General features: G+C 37.1%; 1 protein-coding gene and 1 long non-coding RNA gene across 2 annotated transcripts in view; one reads left to right on the top strand and one right to left on the bottom strand.

The window, feature by feature from the left end:
• LOC588814 (xanthine dehydrogenase/oxidase) overlaps positions 1-11,554 on the top strand; it is a 35,204-nt gene extending 23,650 nt beyond the window's left edge. The window contains exons 21-33 of the mRNA XM_030999006.1: positions 325-546; positions 1,037-1,170; positions 1,895-2,069; positions 2,969-3,160; positions 4,098-4,243; positions 4,846-4,927; positions 5,488-5,712; positions 6,210-6,284; positions 6,795-6,847; positions 7,223-7,403; positions 9,477-9,665; positions 10,023-10,187; positions 10,670-11,554. Of these exons, the coding sequence (XP_030854866.1) occupies positions 325-546; positions 1,037-1,170; positions 1,895-2,069; positions 2,969-3,160; positions 4,098-4,243; positions 4,846-4,927; positions 5,488-5,712; positions 6,210-6,284; positions 6,795-6,847; positions 7,223-7,403; positions 9,477-9,665; positions 10,023-10,187; positions 10,670-10,720 (1,890 nt within the window). The 3' untranslated portion in view covers positions 10,721-11,554. The remainder of the gene's footprint in view (positions 1-324; positions 547-1,036; positions 1,171-1,894; positions 2,070-2,968; positions 3,161-4,097; positions 4,244-4,845; positions 4,928-5,487; positions 5,713-6,209; positions 6,285-6,794; positions 6,848-7,222; positions 7,404-9,476; positions 9,666-10,022; positions 10,188-10,669) is intronic.
• A 2,273-nt stretch (positions 11,555-13,827) lies between these two features.
• Positions 13,828-17,093, bottom strand: LOC588788. The gene is made up of 2 exons (XR_143602.3): positions 16,868-17,093; positions 13,828-14,749 (listed from the first exon to the last, which is right to left on the bottom strand). It is a non-coding gene; the product is annotated as an uncharacterized LOC588788 (long non-coding RNA).
• Positions 17,094-17,504: the final 411 nt, after the last annotated feature.

Genomic DNA, 17,504 nt, shown 5'->3' with positions numbered 1-17,504 from the left:
ACTTGCAGAGGAAAAGTAGGCCTTCCATCATGTATAAAATAACTTTATACATAACTTTACACTTGGACAGTTGAGTTGTCTTCTCATTAATGATGTACATATGTATTTAAGTGCTCAGTATGTCTAGGAACTTGAGCCTCATGTTTGCAAAAGGGATTAGATTGGCCCATGATAGTTTTATATTGCCTTCATCTTCAACTTTCCCAATTTATTTACAGTACTACAGCAGTATACTAAGATACCTGCTCCATGCCAAGGCCAGTCAATGTAAAATGTTACTTCATGTTCTCTCCAATGCATTATTGTTCTGTTTGCATCTAACAGGATGCCATTGCCAAGCAGTCTTTCTTCCCTATCACCAAAGGCTTACAGAACGGCAATGTTGCAGAGGCCTTGGAGAAGTCCGATCATGTGATCGAGGGTGAGATGAAGGTCGGAGGTCAAGAGCATTTCTACCTTGAGACGCAGTGTGCCTTTGCCATCCCTAAAGGAGAGGATGGAGAGATGGAGATCTTCCTATCGACACAACATCCCACAGAAGCTCAAGTTTGTTTAATGAATTTGAGTGATTTGTTTAGTGGTACAGTCAAACCTGTCTATAGCGAGCACCCACGGGAAAGAAAAAAAATGGCCTTTGTAGACAGGTTCCTTTAGTACATGATTCAATGAGAAACCATTTTCAAGGGAAACACTTTTGGGCTTTGTAGACAGGTGGTCATTAAAGCAGGTTTGATAAACACTGTGCACACTTGCCAAGAAACTCCCTTAAGCAAGTTTTTTTGTTTTTAAGAAGCTGTAAAATTATTGTGACATGTTTGTCTATGGAGCGATTAACATAATCACTTTTGATATTCTCAGTACTATAATATTTTTAGTGTAGTTTTTTTTCTCTGATAAAATGCTTTTTGACTGATCCATGATGTAAATTGAAAATTACATCTGTGATTAAAAGTAGCTTGTCATAGTTCTCTTTTAAATTTTAATTTATGAGAATTGTCTTGACTTGTAAGGCTCGTACTGTCTTCATCCATTACAGAAAATCACCTCCATAGCTCTGGGTATCCCATTCAATCGTGTTGTATGTCGTACCAAGCGGATCGGAGGAGGGTTTGGAGGCAAGGAAAGTAGAAGCTCGATGCTAGCTGCAATAAGTGCTCTGGCTGCAAACAAGTAAGATTACCATATTCCATCTGTGTACCGGTATTCTCTTTCCTTCTCCCTCTCTATCTCTCCTATTCCTCTGTCTTTCACTCTAGCTTTAGGCATGGGTGCACACATTGATTGGGGAACACGATTGCAGTGACCTGTGTAAAGCACTTCCTTAGAATTACAAAGAAACTTCTCCAGATTGGCTCATTTTTACTTGGTATAGAGTTTTTGCATGACGTCATCAGATAGCCTGATAGCTGGTGGGCAAGCAAAGCGTTATGCAAGTGATGGAGGCCTTTGGTGGGAGTTTTGGCAAGTTTTCCCTATGAAACGCACTTGAGGGCCAGTCAATATGTAGTTTGAAGGCCGGTTGATATTTACATGTATCGTATTGATTCACTGTGTAGGCTACCCGGGTTTTCTTCATATCTTCATATCTGTGAGATTCAAAGAGACTAACTGTATGCAATAAATTTAGATTTACCAGTCCTATTTTCATATGATCTTTTATACTTGAAAGTAAAATGCTTGTACCTTAAAAAACCTGATGAGAGACATTCTCTTTACCAACGGATTGTACCTGATAGGAAAAAAATTGAAAGGGATTGATCATTTGTTCATTGGAGTGTGAGTATAATCATATTCATTACTTCATATCTTAAGAGACAAATTGCTTATCAATTCAGATGTTGCTTATCAATTCAGATGTGATCATGTCTGCTATTTTTACCATAATTCTCCTTAGACTGAACCGACCTGTGAGGTTTATGATGGACAGAGATGAGGACATGATGTCAACAGGAGGTAGGAATCCCTTCCTGGGTCGCTACAAGGTTGGTTTTACCAACGAGGGCAAACTCACTGCTTTGGACATTGAGATGTATGGCAATGCTGGATTCAGCTATGATCTCTCTGCTGCTGTAAGTACTATAGAATGTCCTCTCACAGGCTCTTGTGTTTCCATTTTAGTAAAAAAAACCTTGTAGATCAAGAAAAAGAAACGTGTAGGTATTGGTTAAGCACGTGGCCACCTGCTGGTTGTTAATAGAAGTTGGTGGGATAGTGAACACTGTCGTTCATTCTCTCTTCCTCCCCCTTGCCCTCCTCGATGAAATGATAGTATATCATTAAAGAGAAGGTTTTGGGAAGAGGTGACAAATAATTTGTGAGCATTATCATTGGTATTATGCAAGTGTGGAAGTATATCAGATAAAAAATGTTCCCCGAAAAGCATGGCTCTTCAAATGCCTTAATACTCTAAATATGGCATGTAGCAGCATAAAAATCAGGACAGATTTTAATGCCATTTGTTTGTGTAGTCCCATATACATCTTTCTGTGTACAGTGCTTGCAACTTTACCAAGACTACATGGGTCAAGTTTATTATCATTTTGATGATTCCAGAACCTTGCAGTACACACCAATACTTATATGCTAGATGACCAAGTTTATCTTTAAGTTATAGATAGCTGACTCTCGATGAGATCTAATCCCATCATCTTCAAAAGGATTAATCATAAATTATGAACCCTTTTCAGTACTCCAAATAAGTTTTTTTTTAGAGGTCTATAAATGTAGATAAGTCTAGACAACCCAGCATAGTGGCCAAGCTTCTCAATAGAACTTGATCACCCTAGGTTAAATTATGGGAAATACAGAGCAGGGGGCAGGGTTCTTTTTGGAGAATTACAAAATAATTGCCTTGGTGTCTAAGTCATTGCCATGTGATTGGTAAGGGCACCACGATTGTGTATACTGATGAGAAACCTGACGTGACAGGGATGTAGTTCAAACTTTATTGTATCCTTCAAACTCCTAGGTACTGGAAAGAGCAGTGACTCATATTGACAATGTCTACCACTTCCCTGTCACGCGGGTCTATGGTCGTCTCTGTCGGACCAACCTACCGTCCAACACAGCATTCCGAGGCTTTGGTGGGCCACAGGCGATGGTCATCTGTGAATCCTTCATGACAGACATCGCCATCAAGTTAGGGCTCTCACAAGAAAAGGTAAAAGGTTATTGGTGGCTTTGATAATAGTATAATTACATATGTCTTCCTTTCATCATGATAGGCTTTTCAAACTGTCCTTTTTTAATGAAGTTTTCTGAGGGCTCTTCCGTGAAGCTAGATGATTTTAGAGATCTAATTAAATCACTTATTGTTAGTATTTTGCCAAAATGTTCCCTGCAACTGACAAATTAATATTCATTTCTTTGTTTAAAGTTAGTTTGTTAATGAAAAACATCATGGATTTTGAATCCATGTTTTATTTGGTGCATAAGTTTTGACCAAATACTGTTTGCTTATCATCGATTGTATCACTTGCGACCAATAGAATTGATGTAGACAAATGAGTTTTTTTTAATGAGTGCACATATAATTGAATACACAAGAAGACAATAGTCAAACAGGCAATTTAAAATTAATCAAGGAATAGAGGAGTAGATGAATTTATTAAAGAAAGATAAATATGCAAAGAAGCAGATAAGATGCATACCTAACTGTTTTGATGATATTGGTGTATTGAAAATTTTCATTTACGGTAATGTAAATGGATGACATTATTTAGCCTTCTCAAAGTGGGAGAGAATTTTATCTGCCCAGTGTTGTAATGATATGGTTTCACCCCTATGCCATAAATCAAGATTTGAACAGTTGTGCACTTTGCATTCTGTATGCATCTATTCATTCCATAAATTTGCTAGGCTACCTATAGGTCATTTATAACTATGCAAAGACGGCTCAAGGGAGTCAAGAAAAGCGTTATTTATGTGTCTTTATGTAAGTGTCAATGGGAATACAATTTTTTTTCCAATGGTAACAAAAAGGTGGTTTTAATAGACAGGTGATCCTTCTACACTGGTGGTCACTATAAGCAGGTTTGACAGTAATTGAATTGTTGGTTATGAGTGAGTGACTAATACTTGGTTCCTTTTCGTGGTAGGTGAGAGAGTTGAACTTCTATACGGAAGGTGATGTGACCCCATGTAAGCAGGTATTGACTGGATGCCAGCTGACACGATGCTGGGACCAGTGCCTTGAGAAGAGCAACTATGAAACCAGAAGGAAGAATGTGGATATTTTTAACAGGTAATGTCACAGGGTTAACGAGTGGCCACCCTCTTTAGAAATACCACCTGTTGGTGTAGAGTAGTACTTCATTAATAGGGGAGTGATGTCCACTCCTTCCTTTGCGGAATGACCTGCTTTGGGGGTTCTCTGTTTTGGGGGCTCTCTTATTTTAGGCTTTTTATGCTACATAGTATGGGGCCTCCTCTGTTGTATGTTGTTCTGTGTTTGGCTGTCATACATCCTGTAGAAATAAAGGCAATTGTGTATCTTCTAGGTATTATACTTAATGGCATATAGAGAGAATTATTGTTTGTGGTTTGGAATAAAACTCTGATAGGATAAGCTGGTCTTAAGTTTTCAAAATATTATTTGTTATATAGAGTCATTTAATAGATCAAAACATTCTCAGTTGCTTGGATTTAATTTTTTTTGATTTGGAAGCCTTTTTGTAAACTTCATTCAGTTCATTTCATAGATATCTGGAAAACAAAGGAATACAATATTCAGTAAAATAACAGGTAGCCTACAATAACCAATTACATGATTTTCAAAGATTATGTGGTTTTTAACGCAATGTATGTAGCCATTTATCTTTCATATCTTTATTTTGTTGTTATCAGTGAGAACAGATGGAAGAAGAGAGGTCTTGCCATAACTCCAACCAAGTTTGGTATAGCCTTTACTGCTCGCTTCCTGAACCAGGTTAGAAACATATGATTCTTGGAGAAATCTCACAAAACAAGAATTTTCAATTTATTGCTCTATTTTGACAGTCAGTTCAGAATATTTCAGTTTCTTCAAGGGACATAATAGATTTTCTGATCATTTAGTTCTTCTTAAGTGGAAAAAATGTCTGATGGATATAACCAATAATTGTTCATGCTTTTTTTAAATAAAGACATGTAGGGTCAGTCGCCATGTGGAGATTTTTTTTTTTTTTAATTCCGAGTTTCCTAAAAAATTATCATAAATGAACTTTATTTCTGCCTGTCAGACTTATAAACTTATCAAAGAACTTGGTTCTGTTTCAAGATGAATACTTTAAACATACCTAGTTGTCTGTAGATCAATTTATTGGGTTGGATTTGCCACCTACAGCATGGAGGAAGTTGGTTTGGTGATGTGACCGAGGTGGGAGACCATTTATTCAAACCTCTAGCTTATAAATGCATTGTTCATTTTTCATCTTTTGTATTGATTTTGACTAAAAATGAGTTTGGTAACTTCTAATTTTGACCACCACCATTTCTCTGCCCTGCCAGGCCGGTGCTCTTGTCCACATCTACACCGATGGTTCCGTCCTGGTGACCCACGGTGGGATTGAGATGGGTCAGGGGCTTCATACCAAGATGATCCAGGTCGCATCAAGAACTCTAGGTATCCCGGAGAGTAAGATTCACCTGTCAGAGACTGACACCAGTAAGGTACCCAACACCTCACCCACGGCCGCCAGCACTGGGTCTGATCTCAACGGCAGGGCTATCGAGGTATGTCCACTCCTCAAACGCCAATCATTTTGAACAGGGATTTAGTCGAGTCCAGATTTAAGGCTATATTTCAGTGACCTTGGCCATGGACTAAGTCAAATGAAAAAAAAAAACCTCTGGAAGGTAATATTCTTCAGGTCCAATTTTTTGTTTGTTGTTTTGTTGATGCAAATCAATCCAAAGTATTATGGACCACTAGATAACCAAGAAAAGAAACACAGAGTGACTTTTAGGAATGTATTTTTTTCTAAAAATAAAAACACTAAAATTCTGTTTTAATACACAGTTATTCTGCTTTAAACTTGTTTGTTAAGATCATCTTATCATTGCATAGGACCAGAAGCCATTTGTTCTATCATGTGTACTTGCTAGTGCTAGTTCTACAAACTAGTATATGCTTCATATATAGCACCTTAGGTATTAAAACTAAACAACAATTTGTTAACATCGCTTTCAACTTTTCTTAACTTTTCTTTTTCTTTTTCTGTATACCACAGAATGCTTGTCAGACTCTTGTACAGAGATTAGAGCCTTACATGCATGCCAGCCCTAAAGGCAACTGGGATGAGTGGGTAAGTCTTATCTTTTAAAGGTACATGTACTAGCCACTTTCCTTCTACCTTTTTTTTAGGGGGGATGGGGTGGGGGGGGGGGGGGGGGGGCAGGGGTGGGGAGCTATTCCTTTAAATGAAATAAAAACTTGTATTATAAGCTATTTCTCTCATGTATTCTTTATTTTCAATTACCGGTAAGTTTAAGATAGGATAATTCACAAATCGACCACTTTAGTTATTTACAACTAATATTTCAAATCTATTACAACTAATATTTCAAATCTATTTCAAAATTTTGTGGTATATGATGCTTCTATTATCTTTTGTTGCAGTGCACATAGAATATATATGCATACCGGTATATAGTTTATTTCTTATGAATCATTTTGCTTACTTTACATTTTTTGTGGATATTTTCTCAAAATGATGCCGTCATCTACGGTACTATTGCCACACTTCCACGTTTATGACATTTTGTTGTGTAAGAATTATTTTAAAAATAAAAAATTCATGGTTTTGTTGATGTAGGTTGATGCAGCATATAGGGACAGAGTGAGCCTATCTAGTACAGGTTTCTACAAGTAAGTTACCATTATTTATCTTTGTGTATCTAGTGCATGAATCAATTGGTATGAATACTAATTACAAACAGTATCTTTGCTCCTTCCAATTTTGTTCATGTTCTTTAAATACACAGACTGTAACAAAATGTTGGTGCTATAATAATGTTGCAATTTTGTTTCTATTTTGTTAATTTCATATCTTGCTGTTAAATAACAACCTATGAATCAAATAAAAATTTGTACTTCTTTATCTTGCTCAAATTATTTATATCAAAGATTTGTTACGAATTGGTGAATAAAGCTAAAGACTTTGTATTTCAGCTTGTACCTGTGTGGATCTTTTCATTTGTTAATTGTGTGATAAACCATTAGACATTCTCCTTGATATTAAAGGACCCCTGATCTGACGTATGACTGGGAGAAGAACGAAGGCAAGCTGTTCAATTATTTCTCTTGGGGTGTGGGTGTGTCCGAAGTGGAGATCGACTGCCTGACTGGAGATCATCGCACTCTCAGGACGGACATCGTCATGGATGTCGGAAACAGCATCAACCCTGCCATCGACATCGGCCAGGTATACATGATTAGTGATTCTCCCTATCTTTTTGTTATTGAATCACATCATATTTTGATATCCCTGAGCAGTTCAAGTTTTTTAAAGATCTTTGAATCTGCTTTCCCTCTTCAAATTGGCAACAATAATCAGGTGTTTGTATTTTCCAATTTTCCAATTTAGACAAATCTAAATATTCATTACATGAAACAGTGTGAATGAAAATTACAAGAAAGGACAAACAGCGGTTTTGATCAAAATTGTCACTTAACTGATTTTCAGATTTTCTCAATTTGCAATAAAACGCAACTTTAAAGATACTATGTCACCAAATTCTGTAGAACTTTGCAGGAATTATGATATGTCATGTATGGTCCTATCTGTGAAATTTAATAGCAGTGTCCTAGTATTCAAATTATGCAAGGGTTTACTAGCTAGACTTCACCATCAGACATTATTGAGTGAGTGACTGGCTTTTTTATGCCTCCGTTACGAAGTAGCCGGAGGCATTATGTTTTCGGGTTGTCCGTCCGTCCGTCCGTCCGTACGTCTGTACGTACGTCTGTACGTACGTCCCGTTCTCGTGATCACGTTATCTGAAGAACGGATCAATGGATTCCTACCAAACTTTGGTCATATATGTATCTAGCAAAGTCGATGAACTGATTAGATTTTGGGGTCACGAGGTCAAAGGTCAAAGGTCACAGGGCTCATTATGTATGCAAAAACAGCTCGTGATCGCGTTATCTGAAGAACCGATTGATGGATTCCTGCCAAACTTTGGTCATGTATGTATCTTGTAGAGTCGATGAACTGATTAGATTTTGGGGTCACGAGGTCAAAGGTCAAAGGTCACAGGGCTCATTATGTATGCAAAACGGCTCGTGATCGCGTTATCTGAAGAACCGATAGATGGATTCCTGCCAAACTTTGGTCATGTATGTATCTTGCAGAGCCAATGAACTGATTAGATTTTGGGGTCACGAGGTCAAAGGTCAAAGGTCACAGGGCTCATTATGTATGCAAAAACAGCTTGTGATCACGTTATCATTAGAACAGATTGATGGATTCCTGCCAAACTTAGATCATGTATGTATCTTGCAGAGCCAATGAACTGTGTAGATTCTTGGTTCATAAGGTCCAAGGTCATGGGCTCATTATGTATGCAAAAATAGCTTGTGAACGCATTCTCATTAGAACTGACAGATGGATTACTATTTAACTCTGGATATCTTGCAGAGCCAATGAGCTGAGTAGATATTAGGATCATGAGGTCAAAGTTCAAAGGGTCATATATGTATATGAGAAATTGTTTGTAATCACGATATTCTGAGAACCTGTTAATGGATTACAATTGAACTTGAATTTGAAAAATTTCTTCTGTTTTGGTTTGTAAAATTGCTCTATGACGGAGGCATCATTTTCGACTGCGCGCAGTCGAATTCCATCTAGTTTCTTCTTTGGTAATAACATACATAAAATGAGCTGTAAAAGGTACATGAACATTTGTCTGCATCAATAACCCACTTCTTGTAATGGCCAGAACAAAACGTACAACCAATCAGTACAATGGTTTGAAAATCAGACTATTGCTTACCTGGAAGCACCCAAGTCAATTCGACAACTAATAGTCCCACTTACAGACGTTTTCAAGCCCCCCCCCCCCCTTTTTTTTAGGGAAGTTCTAAATTAGTATTATCAAATGCCGTTGGAATTTTACCTTTTCATTTTTTGGCGTGTAAATGGGACATAGTACCTTTAAGGGACAAATGGGGGTCATGATTAAAAGCCTTTCATTTAGTTACATTCATTATGAGCAAATAGAACGTTACTTATGAAAAAAAGTTTAGTCACGTCCATGTGCTCACAATTAACATCCCCCACATGTCCCGCTTTGTCCCCCCAAAAGATTTGAAGGCTAAATTTTGGAGAGAGAAAAAAAAAAATTCCGGCCCAAAGGTCCTTCGGTGTTAATAGTGATCTAGCGACAATAATTACATGAGTAATACATTCTAAAATTGTGGATATTTCTTGGGCCCAAGTTCTGCAGTGCTAATATCTCTTTCCGTCTGTAATTCTGCTTCATCACCCTAGATTGAAGGTGCCTTTACCCAGGGCTATGGATTGTTCACCCTTGAAGACCACCGATGGAGTCCTAAGGGTCACCTTCTGACCAGGGGACCAGGCTTCTACAAGATACCAGGCTTTGGTGATGTACCTCCAGAGTTCAACGTGTCCCTCCTGCAGAACGCCGCAAACCATAACAACACTTGTTCTTCAAAGGCAAGTTTCAGTGTAGTTAATATTACAAGAATGGCTCGGAACAGACAATAATGTCATATGATGTAAAAAAAAAGTAAAATGTGCTTGCATAACGTTCATTTTACACTTTTTTTGTTTTCCTTTCTTAATTTGCTAAATAGAATATCCAAGTGTACCATTCGGTTTCTTTTTCCTTATAAAAAAGTAATCAAATAGTAATCAATCTTATTCTTAATTCTCTGTGAAAAAAAGAATGAAAATAAAAGGCTTACGAGAAGATCAACTTTTTATCTTCATGGCCTGTAATGTGTTTGGAAGTATTTAGCTTGTAATTGATCTGAGTATAGTATCTGATAATGTTATTCTTCTACCCAACAGGCTGTTGGTGAGCCTCCTCTCTTCCTTGGCTCCTCTGTCTTCTTCGCCATCAAGGATGCCATCTTGGCGGCCAGATCTGATGAAGGCCTGGGAAACTTCATGCTCCACAGTCCAGCAGTGGCTGAACGAATTAGACTAGCCTGTGTCGACCAATTCACAAAATGGGTGAGGATTTAAATTCTCCCATATACACAATGGTAGATCCAGGATTGTAGGAAATGGGGTTTCTCCATAGCACAAACCAGCAAATTTTTACTTATCTGCCCAAGATGTGGCCTTAAAACAGTACTGTAGGGCATCTGCTTTAAACATCAAAAAACATATCTTTGCCCATTTTGCATGATCCATTAGGAGACAGGGCTAAATAAAATAAATGAAATTACTTTATGCAAGAAACAAAATGATTCCTATTAGAATAATCAAAGTATATGTGGACACAACATTTGTACATATATGTTAATGCATCCATATTAAAGAAAACGATAAAACTTTATTGCAGTTTCATTCATGCTTTTCCTTTTCAGTATACACATCGGGGGGGGGGGGGGAGGGACGATTATCAAAGAAAATATGCCCCCTCAGATCCCAAAGAAACCCCTTACTATGAAGACGCCTCTTTCTGAAAATATTGAATCTTTCTATTTCAGTTTCCAGATGCCGAACCAGGAACGTACACACCTTTCTTTGTGAGACCCTAGACGGAATGGACAGGCTCCCATGCCAAGTTCTGTTCTGTAGTGCTTATGTGTGGTATTTCCAGAAGAACATTCTACTACTTAATAATAATAACTCTTAACAGCATTCTCGATATCTTGCACAAATTTCTATGAATATTTCTGATGTTTTGTCAACTAAAATCATAAAATGTAATTCTTGAAGTCATGCATGCTTCATTATTGTATAGACGTGCTTTATATTTAAACATACGAATGTCTGCATTAATGCCATAGAAATCATAAGTACATGTAATTGATTTAGTAAATTTTGAAGATCTTGAAAAGATCAAACTGTTATAAATCATGTTATCAAAGTATTTTATACCAAAATATAGAGTGACTGTATTTATGGAATTGAGATAATCTATTAACTATTTAACATACATGCTTACCGGTATAACTTATTCATCGTATATAACTATCAAGAATATTGCATTTCTTTTTTTCAAACATTATACCTAAATCATGTCAATAAACAATAAGATTAGCTTGGTGGATACATGTACAAAACGGGTTGAAGTCCATACCGTCCATTTGGAGCCAGAAGGGCATTAACTCACATTAACTTGTATACTGGCTCGGAATATAACGGTTTTATATTAATCTAATCATGCTGTGTTAAACTACCTAATCTCTACTTTGCAATTCACACACCCCGAGTTCTACGATATCCGGAATCCTGTGTACAAGGCACACTTTCTTTAATTCATGAACATTTGGGACGTACATGTACCTTCAAAACAGGATTCAGTGACTTATGATGATGTTGTGGTATTTACACGAGTCATATGAATCTCATGAAGGTGGGGCTCTGTATGATTAGGCCATGTAAAATTGATTACATGTTGATCGTCCGGATTTTTTGAAAAAGAGGAGGAGGGTGTACCATGTTATTTGATATTTGATATTTCAAAATGGCCGCTCAAAATGGCCGCTCGGTACATTTTCCCTGACAGTCGAGGCTATTTTTTTTCAAGATGGCCGCCGACAATTTTTTTTTTTTTAAATCAGAAATAGAGCCATTTTAGCAGTGTTTTTCATGTTTTTTTTCTTTCAAAAAAAAAAAAATCAAAAAAAAATCAAAAAAAAAAAAAAAAAAAAAAAAAAAAATAACAAATAACAAAAAATAGGAGGCGGCCCCCAAAAAGGAAGCGGGCGGGGACGATCAACATGAAATCAATTTTACATGGCCTTATTCTGTTGCAGATTTTTTTTTCATTAGGAATTGACAAGGTATACATGAAGCTTAAAGGTAAAGGCAAAAACCCCTCTCGAAAATTGAATGAAATGGAAGCTTTTATTAACAATCATGTGAAAGAATATGTTTTGACTAATACGTGATACAAACCGCCTACTAATTGATAACTGGTCTTTATCTCGATCTATGAGATTATGTTATTATATTGAAAAAGTGATATAAATGTATAAACCAAGTGTTTGTTTGGAATAATATCAGCTCTAAATAATGGGCATTTATATAGCGCTGTCTATCTAGACAATTTTATTCCAGGCACACAAATTAAATTATTACCTGGCGCTCTAGCATTCCTGCCAGGTACCCATTTACCTCAAATGTAGATTAATGCCTTGCCAAAGGCCATATTGGGGGCTTAAACCCGCTCAACAACTTAGGAATGAGCATAATTTTGATGTTATTACAAACTTATTAAATAACAACATGCCTAGTTATTGTCCAGTGTACATTGTATGTGTTGATTTTAATATGAAACTCTGTGTTTAGTGTGAAATTAATTATTCATCTTTGTTGGGAGGGGTCAATGAATTGTTCAGAGATCACAGACATTTTTATGTCTCCAATGTTTTAAGAACTGATGGATCATTAGCACTAGGGTCATATCTTGCAGAGCCAATGAAACTAATTAGATGTCAAAGTTCATAGATTTAAGGGAGTGTCCTTTCTACTTGTGAAGCTATAAATCAAACTTGAATTTTAGCTTTGGTTTGGAAAATTGCTCTATGACGAAGGCGAAATACATGAAGAGATCCTCTATTTACCACAACAACTGCAAAATTTCTTTAGCAAATCATAAAGATGGAGGAGAGAGTTTTTTATTACTTTTTTAAAAATTTTGTAATGCTATCCTTAAAAAAGAGCTCTGAATATTAAATTTCACTTTTCACAAAATCTGTGTGTACCAATTACAGTAAGAACAAAATTACCGACATGAACCACACCTGCCATTTTTCATTAATGAAAATAGTGCTCTGACATAATTTCAGACATGTCAAGTAAAGAAGCAATTGCTGTGTTCTCTTCTGGATCAATCAAAGAAAATCTAGTAAAATATTCTGAGCTTTAATTTCAAGAATAATATTCAATATAATAAAATTTAGTGTCAAATGTGTACGTGTAGCGATTTTTCGAAGCTAGAATCACAAATCAAAATGCCGTTATAAAACAAGGTCACTGCGGGGAAAGCGTTCAAGTGATTTTCCATTAACACTCATTTCGAGCCCACTGCGCAGTATGACCCAGGAAGTATAGGTCAACTTCGGCGCGCGCGCTTTCTGGAATTGTTTACGGCCGACTGCTGTTTTGAGCATAGATCGCATTAATAAAACGAAAAATGAGTGAGAAGGTGATAGAAGGAAGAAACAAAGAATAACAAAAGAGAAAGTGATAGAATTATAAAAAACAAAGAATAACATAAGGGAACAGGCCACGATAAAGAGCATGGTACAGTGAACGCAGATTGCATGAAAAGCAGGCCACGATAATGACGCCATAGAATCATGATTGAGATCTCCGTTCAATCAAATTTTAGCGACCGTGATTCTGCAGAAATACAAAACGCCTCTTTTTCAGCGTTTCATGTTTGTGTTTTTAAACAAGTTTATTTTTATGACCGACGAAAAAATCGCTTGAACGAAACGTGTTTTAAACTAAACGTCTTTAAAAAATCATATTACGATACATCTCTTGTGCTTCCGAAGGACCTTGGATATCATTACAACAGCAACCATATTGCATGCAAGGAATAAATCCTTCCCACTTACTACACCTGGGCTGACTGTTAACGACTAAACAATGTTTCCATTACAAGTAATAAAATACAAAACAAAATTAATTTCTTCACTTCAAAACTTTAATAATAATTTCCACCATAGAGCATGATTATGTGTCACCAGAACACTGGTCATTTACAAAAACACACAGAAAGATGAATAAACATGATGTGATGTGCAGTTGTGCAAATCCAAAACTACATCAGATCATTCAGGTATTCAGGTGTCTGCTGGAGAAATCACAGGCATGATTATATTTCTTTTCAAAATTTCAGAGAATTATGTTAACATGATTCTGTAGACAAAAACTGTACAGGGAACAGAGGGGGATCACTGAAAAATATGTCTTGGCTCTGGAATAATTACTTGGGTGCATCGTTGATTTACTCTCACTATAAATAACGGTATCACAAAGATCTAATTACTGAAAACACAATGGCAATCTCAAGCACTAGAAATATTTCTCATGGACGCTTGTTACATGTAAGGTTCTTGTATTTTCTCTCTCTGTAGATGACAATGTTTGATTCCTTGATTAGCATAAAGAGAAAAGATTTCTGGTACACTTTGTGATGATGTGAGACTGTGTGTTGAGTCAGTGGCAGTCAAATGTAGACTCCTGCTGCCCATTGGACTGTAGCTGGATGAAGTTCCATGTAGAGCTGTCTCTCCTTCATTCCTCCCTCCTGCATAAATGCTTCTTCAATTAGACAATTCTATTCCCCCCTGGTGATATTGATCATGATAGCATGTAATGAGCACCATGTCATTGCTGAAAGGACAATCACATGTTTGTCTGCAGACACAGACCAAGTCTCCTGGTGACGACATTGAACATATATAGAATCTGGATGCACAATGATTTTCCATAGAGAGTCCACTTTGGGTTTATTCCCTGGCCTTGTAGACATCTAAGTGTGACATGATGTATCCTGGGATAACGAGGCAGCCAGCACTGATGACCCCCATGCCGATGAATTTTTCCTGCACACATAGTTGGAAAAAAAGAAAAACTTATGCATATATTTCATTTTAGGTCTATGAAAATCTTATGTGGATGATAGATGAGAGCTCTGGTGACAGTTGCTCTGACTTTATTCCACCAAAAGTAAAGGGTTTGGTTAGGGTTGCCATTATAATTTAGCTATAGGGTTATAGTTGGAACCAACATCGCGAACTCTCATAAGAGGTCTGTGTTTTTGTGATGTAAATTGCACCTTTACTAATTATCATCAGGAACAAGTGGAAGGTACATCAAATCATTATCACTCTGGTATCAAAATATTTTATTTTATTACAGTCTTGACCGATTTTTATGGACTTTATATGAGAAGAAAGAAGAGTCCGCTAGCTACATGTAACTCTGAAGCCAGCATGCAATGGAAGGGATGATTTTGAACGCATTTTAGGTTTGGTTTACATGTACCTGCCTCTTCACGCAGGATATGGGTGCCAAATAATTAAAGGCTAGGTGATATCAATATCATCACCTAGCGCTTAACTTTATAAGTACATGCCTAGCCTTAGGGGCTACACATTTGTTTGTTCTTATGATTTATCTTTTCAATCGCTTGAAAATCTTGAGAAATCATTCATTACTGTAGGAAATTAAAGAAATGAAGTTGACATAGGGTCGGGACCAATATGGGTCATTCCAAAAAGTTGGGGCAAAAAATGTGACGGTGTCTATGTACATGTAACGTTGGTACAAGATCTCCTTCACCTGTACTACACATGGAAGATAAAATTATCTGTTGAAGATTTTTATGAAATGAATATGTATGTATAGTAGTGCCGTGCCAGAATTGTTCCTGTTTCAGATGCCTTTCTTCAAAATCTTTGCTTCATACAAATTTCTCTTTTTACCAGCATTACATGTACATGGACGGAATATTCACATTACATAAACTTTAGGTCCATAATATTGATTCACCATGAAGCTTGAGGACGTCTCTAGATACATGTAGTTGGCCATGCTTTTAATTTTATGCAAAACTCAATTTGAGCAAACATTGTAACAGTTCACTTCTGGTATGTCACAAAAATTGCCCCAAATTCTTGGAATGACCCATATACAATTTTATATGTAAATGTAGAGGAATAAGGAGACGGTGTAGCCACAATCAGGGTGCAACTATTCTACCTACAGTGTATAGTGTTATAACCCTATCGGAATAATAAATTCTGATCGCCGATAAATGAAAACGGTTGGGTGCGGGTGCGCGCATGTGTTCAGTTAGCGACTGTAATCTTAGTTTACTGTCGCTAACTGTCGGTACGGTACGGTATGCAATTGTATTGTGCTGCAGTTTGCCATGAATCCTGTGAGAAAGTGCATATTAGAAGTCCTTGTTTTTAGGAAAAATACTACGAAAAATATAAGAAAATTGACACGAAACATGCAATAAAATATCAAGTTTTAAATCATGACGTTTATTATTTGGACATTTGATGAATATTTAATTCATTTTGTGTATGTTTTAGTAGGGTATCTCCACGCCGGAGTTACGGGTTAAAGTTTGGATAGACTTCTGAAGTAGCGCCATAAATACAAATGATCCATCCCTGCCAATTGATGACCGCATCAGAAAATTGGAGAAAATGGTGGAATTAATGGTCAACAGAGAGTTGGAACTTGGAACACTCATCGGTTAAAAAAAACGGACCGACGCAACCCGCCAGCATGCAGCAAGAGCTGGCCTGGGTTGGACGGCGATCATGAATACGAGTAAGGTTATGGAGAAGACCGGTGTGATTATGAAAGAGAAATTGATGAAGAAGGTTACATGGACTCTAGTCTAGCCAAACTTTGATGGAATTCGGTGATAGACAAGGACATGTTGGGGATTGCCACCGCTCGCAGTCGCAGCAAAATTTGCCGCCCAACTGGCGTACGCGGCGTGGGCCGTGGGGGGCCCTCTTCTCGCTGAATTTGCCTTGAGTATAAATCACCTCATCACCCACAACCTGGATGATCAATGCTTATAACTGATAAACCTGCACCTTGCCTTGGTTAAGTTGGCTCTCAATTCAGTCACTTTAGCTTCAGTCAGATTAAACTCGAATCACACCGCACACAAAAAATGGCAAAATCCAACTTACCGCCAGCGTCAGAGGTGTCTTGGGAGGCGCACTTCTGATTCCTCTTGTTTGAATGAGGTTGGTCCTGAAAACTGGAGCAGTACGGAGTACTAGGGTCCTTGCAATTCCCGACATTTTGTGTCTTTTTTCGTCTTCTTTTTCCAGAGAAAGAAAGTCACTGTTTAATTCTATCGGCCGCCGGTCCAAAGTGTATTGTGTACGCACTGTACATACGTAAGTGCATTACGAAGCGTCCTACCGTAATGCGATCACTACCGTCCAATATTTATTCACATCTAAAAAATTTCGACCTGCCAATATTGTCAAGTGAATTTCTTTATAATATTAAGTTTGATGACTGAATATACATGAAATATTTTATTACGTGTATTTACGTTGAATTACGTCTACATTTTCTGGATTTTTTCTTTCGTTCGTCTCCTCTCTTCAGATTTTGTACAAGAGCGAATACATTAGAGGCGAGCTTATATTGGGTGAGGAAAGTACATTACGTGCAGCTCCTATACTCTGATAGTCTTGATCTAAAATAACAAAGACTCTTTTCGGCAAATTAAGCTAAAATGAAAAATTATTTTGCTCTCTTTTTCAATTAGATTGATGTTTGCATTTCAGTTCATTTCAATTATCTAAAAAAAAA

Source organism: Strongylocentrotus purpuratus, unplaced genomic scaffold (assembly GCF_000002235.5).
Source record: "Strongylocentrotus purpuratus isolate Spur 01 unplaced genomic scaffold, Spur_5.0 spur5_scaffold_5, whole genome shotgun sequence".
In the NCBI taxonomy this organism is placed as follows: domain Eukaryota; kingdom Metazoa; phylum Echinodermata; class Echinoidea; order Camarodonta; family Strongylocentrotidae; genus Strongylocentrotus; species Strongylocentrotus purpuratus.
Note: the sequence above shows the minus strand (reverse complement) of the source record. Positions and strands in the feature narration are given on the sequence as shown.